The following is a 6,183-nucleotide window of genomic DNA, read 5'->3' as shown; positions in this document are numbered from 1 at the left end:
ATTTGGACGTAAAAATCTTATGATGTATGTTATAATGAAAAGAGTATTTGACTATATTTTCACCTGCAACAGCTACATAAATCTTCCAACGTTTCGCTAGGTGCCCATGTATGCCCGGCACATCTGCCAGTACAAGTAACCCAGAATAGCAGCACCCAGCTGTACTGATGTAAATCATCTAGACGCTCAAGAAGATGAAGAAATCTCAAGCTAACTAGGTTTCCCGAAATGTTTGGGAACAATACGCCTCCAAACATAAGCAGCAGCGACCACGTGTACCGGTTAATATGAACATCCGGTGTATCATATGCAATGTCATCATGCATGGCCTCCAAATGCAGCCGGATGGGCGTCGATGCAAGACGACTAGCCCTAACCAATACACCCTCATCTTCTGGCCGGAAACCGGTGAGCCGCTGCAACAGTACCAGGTACTGAGCTCCCGTATAATCTCTCATGCCTTGCGGCAAAGTAACAGGAAGTCCATCAACCGGCAGGCCATACAGGACCTCCATGTACTGCAGTGTGATAGTGGTCTCGCCATCAATAATCCATAAAGACCTGTATCATGCAGGCGTCTCACTACACTAGGATGGAGCTGGCGGTCCTTAAGAAAGTCTCGCATATCGTCTATTCTCCTAGAACGTAAAGTATGGGCCAATAACTGCCCCTCTCATATGTAGGAAGACCTATGTCTGGCCTATAGCTGTAGTAGCTCTAGGGAGGCAGATCCCGGATGCAAAGGCGGAACCTCCAAGACGACTATTGTAAATTAAATAAAATTAATTACATTATTTTTCTTTTCCACTGCTTAAATATATTGCAATACCTTGAAATATTAAATTTTATTCGATATTTTTACTATAGTGTTTATTAGATTGATACATTTTCAATATTATAATTTTATATTTTATATGTTACTTTAATATGTTAGTATTATTATCTTATATATTAGTTTTATTATTTTATATGTTTGTTAGTTATTCACCTACTTTTTACTACTCATGATTTAATTATTAAATATTCACATTTTGGTTCCGGACATAATATTTGAGGCTCAGTAGCGCCAATGTATCCTGAATTCTTATGTTCATGATGAGAATTATTTTTCGACTTTTCACTCAACAGGTCTGTTATTTTATATTTTAGTTTATTATTGTAAATGTTAGTTTTATTATTTAATATGTTAGTTTTATTATTTAACATGTTAGTTTTGTTATTTTATATGTTTGTTTGTTTCTTACTGACTTAATTTTTTACTATACTAAAATTAAATGATTAATTTTTATAACTATACAAGATTTAATTATTAAATATTCATATTTTGGTTCCGGACACAATATTTGAGGCCCAGTAGCACCAATGTATTCTTATGTTCTTACGTTTGTTGACTATAATTGGAGATAGTTTGTGTTTGAACTATCAGCTTTTTGACGTATTTTTGGGATTAAGAGATACTTAAATGATTCATTTCTATAACTAAAAGGATACTACGCTAAATGACACTACGTTTTACTACGCTAAAATGTCACTACATTACAAATACGAGCATTACATTAGGCCACAAGATAGCACTACAGGGAACTAAAGTAAAAATTTATCTAGTTTACTAGTCTTTTAGCAAATTAATAATCTAAACCGGATAAAAATAACAAATCAATTTAATCACAAAAACAATTACGAAATTACATATATCACAGTAAAAAGTAACTAATTAACATTTTTCTAACAACTAATAATAATTTCTCTATTTTACAAATTTTTTTGGCACACTAATACTATAGTCCAGATAAAAAATAACAAATTAGTTAAATCGCAAAATAATTACAAAATAACATAAGGCACATAAAAAATAACTAATATGCATTTTTCATACAAGTTTTAACAAAAACTAACTCGAAATACCTCGATTTAAGGTTTTTAGAAAGTCAAAAAAATTGTGATTTGGAGCTGAAACAAGCAACAACGTCCGAGATAACGTCTTAGCTAGCACGTGGGACCGAGAATCTTTACTTTTTGCCGGACGAGTGAGCTCTACTCAAGCTTTTTTTTTAAAATGGAGGGCAGCAGCGGGTATAGGGGGGAGGGGGGTGGGTGGAGGGGGGGATTTTGTTTTGGGGGAAGGGAAGGAGACGATATATTTATATGTATAGCGTCTTTTGTTAAGACGCTATATATATAACGTCTTAACAAAAGACGCTATATTTTCCTGCTTAAATTAATTCAAGTATAGTTTTTTTTTAAAAGGCGCTACTTAACTGGCTAAACGGCCGTTAAAGTATAGTTTCTTTCATAAAAACGCTATATATATATTGGTCACTAAGTTTTTTTCCATATATTTTTGTTCTTTGAGTCCAAAAGAATCACATTTAATTCTAATTTGTCTGCGTAATAAAGTTTGACCGGCTGTCACATCCTCTTTCTCCAATAGAGGCTTTTATTGTTTAGCAACTACTAACATTAAATTAACGAGTTGGCTGTTCTGTATCAACATCAAAGACATATAACACCTTTGTAGGTCTACGCGTTAGATCTTGTCAATTGGAGTAATATACTGTGCCTGTATATAGTCCTTTTTCCATTAAATGAGAGTTAATTTGACCAACGAGAATGGAAGCTTAAAATATAGAGGCATGAAAGAACTGTTATATTTCTATATCAACTATTAATACTGAAACGTTATAACAGAAATAGAAGAAGAAAAATTAATCCAGAGTCCACTAACTTCACAGTATATTCTTAATTAAAGAACTTTATCACTTTTTTAGGATAGAACAAATAAACCTCACTGATATAGTGGTACTATGAGGGAAAGGCTAAGTATATATAGCAAAAATCCTTTCTAGTGGCTGTTTACAAGAAACGGCCTTACTAGTGGCTGTTTGTGAAAAATCAGCGAAAAATAAAATGAGGGAAAAACGAAACTACTACTACAAATAAACTTATAATTGTTGGTCAAAAAAACAATCATCAAATCATTTGGCCAAATTCAAATTCAAATTCAAATTCGAACAAGCGATGATAGCATGAGACTTGTTTTCTTGTAAACTCTTTAATATCTAGAAGAAGTATATCTTTATACAAGCACAAGATTCCTCCTCTCTTTTTCAACGAGGGATAAAGTTAATTTGCAAGAAAGGATCTCTTCAAATTCGTTTCCCTCTATTTTACGTTCACACAACTAATCACAATAAAAAAACCCAATAAAAACCAAAACCAAATCGATTATACTATGGGACGTTCTTATACATGAACCATGTATAAGTACTTGATCGCATGCTATCTTCCGGAAACTAGTGTAAAATGCCATGGATAATGAGCTACATTACTTAGTAGCCATATCAGTATATACATAAGCTTTCATGTAGTGATGTCTTTGCAATTATGATGGTCTAATTAGTACCCAAACAATCAAAGAATTTAAGTTACATATACTAGCGGTGTAAATAATTTTACACAAATGGTACAATTTAACTCATTATAGTAGGTTATCGCTCTAATTTTTTATGTTATTATATCAGACTTGATATTAAGAGTAAAGTGCATGTTGAACAATTAAACTTATTGTAGTACACTTCATGAACTTATAGTCAATATCCAAATAGCCAATCTTTAAGAGTGTTGAGAGTTACTTGATCCTCGGAATAATGCCATCAATCCTTTTTCCTTTAATTGTGACATTAGTAGTACTTTAGTGGCTGATATTTGGAAAGAAAGAATGTTTCTTTTAGGGGGCCAATGTTGGAAGTCAATCTCGCTTAAATCTTGAATTAATTAAGTTAAAGCTCCCACAACAAATCAAATCTTCCCATCTCTCCTATTAATTTCTTTATCAACTTCCGCTTTTCTATCCCAAGTTTCTGCCGTCCCTTTTGACCATTTTGTATTTTATATATAGAAGTTCATTTCAGTCATTAATACTATTTAGTAAGGGTCGTTTGGTAGAGGGTACAAGAATAATGTTGAATATGATGTATTAGTAATGTTGATATTAGTTATGCTTGCATTAGTTGTGCTGACATATTTTTTATCCATTAGTTGGTTTGATGTGTTAAAGCATTGTATAATTTCTAAAAGAATTGTTTGTTTACAAAAATACCCTCATACCTAGTCCATCGCTTTATCTCTTTAAAAGAAACATATGAAGAATGCTTTTATATGAAAAAGTTTTTTTAAAAAAATATTTAATTTGTCTACCTATATTGTAGTATAGAGTTGAATATTTATCTATTAAAAAAAATATGTTAAGTATTTATTTATTACTAGGGATAATATATTTTAATCAAGCATAAATTTTGAAGGACTATATTGTCTTTAACTAAGCTAATGCATGCATTAAAACTCATTGCATTGTTAATACCATAGTCTTGTTATGCATTAGTTATGCATAGAATAATACCAAATATGATATATAACTAATGCATATGTTCAAAAAATGTACCAAACAAAACATTATTAATACAGAAAATTAATGCATATATACATTATTTTATCTAATTCATCCTACCAAACGACCCCTAAGTTATTTCTCCACCGCTACTTTGTTTGTTCTCTGACTTACTATTTATGTCACTCTGGGACGACATTGAGGTCCATGTGTAAAGTCAGTCTGCTTTAATACAACCAAACTAAAACGTCCTATAAAAAGATGAGAACTTCAACATAACCTCACACCATTATTTCTAACTTGTAACCAAAAGAGAGTAGTACTCCTCATGAATGCTTCAAAGCTACTGTTGAGTGCTACAACAGCACTTACACTTATTTCAGTAATTTTAGCCTTCAACTCCGAAAATATGTTGAAACAACCACCAATACCAAGCACCCAAAATCTCCTCCGAAAAGCTGAGATAATACAACTGAAAGGAGCAGTTGGACCAGAGAGCATTGCTTTCGATCCAAATGGAGAAGGCCCCTATACAGGAGTTGCCGATGGCCGTATTCTTAAGTGGCAAGAACAAGCTCAAACGTGGGCTAATTTTGCAGTCACCTCTTCTGAAAGAAATAATTGTACCCGGCCATCTGCTCCTGAAATGGAACATATATGTGGAAGGCCATTGGGTTTAAGATTTGATAAGAAAACAGGTGACCTCTATATTGCTGATGCTTATTTTGGACTCCAAGTTGTTGGACCAAAAGGAGGATTAGCTACCCCCCTAGTCCATGAATTTGAAGGCAAGCCATTGATTTTCACAAATGACATGGATATTGATGATCAGAATAATGTAATTTACTTCACGGATTCAAGCACAAAGTACCAGCGCAGGCAATATTTTGCTGCATTTGTAAGTGGAGATACAACAGGCAGGCTTATGAAATATGATAAGTCAACCAAAAAAGTAACAGTTTTATTAAGAGGCCTTGCTTTTGCAAATGGTGTAGCTTTAAACAAAGACCAGTCTTTTCTGCTAGTGTCTGAAACTGCCAATTGTAGAATAATAAGGTATTGGATTAAAGGCCCCTACAAAGGACGACACGATATATTTGCAGATGTGCCAGGATTTCCAGACAACATTAGAATAAATTCGAGAGGAGAATTCTGGGTTGCTTTGAATGCAAAAACATCTGCTACTGCAATCAAGCTAAGCGCGGAGGGACAAATGTTGGAAGTTTTGGAAGATGAAGAAGGCAAGACGTTGAGGTATATCAGTCAAGTTGAGGAAAAACATGGCAAGTTGTGGTTTGGTTCTGTTACGATGCCATTTCTAGGAGTTTATGGATTATCTTGAAGTTTATAAGTGAAGAATATGTTTCCATTCTTTTGGATATAATTTTTTGTCTTTCTGGAATGTTTGTTCAATCTATAATTGTTTAAGAATATTTCATCGCCATATTTTAAGGGACAATACTAATAATGGCAACAAAACAGCAGCTTAATTATAAGTTTAAAAAAAGGGGCACAACCCGACCGGTCGTTTTGAGCACTTGCACTTCGCTCGCCAGTTCTCGGGTATGACTAGCCCCGTATGATGTATTATAACTTATGTAAATCGTCGGTTGTGGTTTTCAGGTTAATCGGAATAGATATGGAAGGATGATTCTCAGCTTAAAGCTTTTAGTTTGAAAGGTTTGACCTAGTCTTGATTTTTTTAGTATTCGATCTCGGATTTGGATTTTTATGATTTGGTTAGCTCCATTAGGTGATTTTGGACTTGGGAGCACGTCCAGAATGTGATTTAGAAG

At 33.6% G+C, this 6,183-nt stretch overlaps 1 protein-coding gene across 1 annotated transcript; it reads left to right on the top strand.

Moving 5' to 3' along the window:
• Positions 1-4,650: 4,650 nt before the first annotated feature.
• On the top strand, positions 4,651-5,926 carry LOC104245755 (protein STRICTOSIDINE SYNTHASE-LIKE 10-like). The gene has a single exon (XM_009801417.2). It carries the CDS (start codon positions 4,716-4,718, stop codon positions 5,727-5,729), a length of 1,014 nt encoding a protein of 337 aa, XP_009799719.1. The 5' UTR covers positions 4,651-4,715; the 3' UTR covers positions 5,730-5,926.
• Positions 5,927-6,183: the final 257 nt, after the last annotated feature.

Source organism: Nicotiana sylvestris, chromosome 7 (assembly GCF_000393655.2).
Source record: "Nicotiana sylvestris chromosome 7, ASM39365v2, whole genome shotgun sequence".
NCBI classification, from domain to species: Eukaryota; Viridiplantae; Streptophyta; class Magnoliopsida; order Solanales; family Solanaceae; genus Nicotiana; species Nicotiana sylvestris.
The sequence above is the reverse complement of the archived record's forward strand: the minus strand, read 5'-3'. Positions and strand labels throughout refer to the sequence as shown.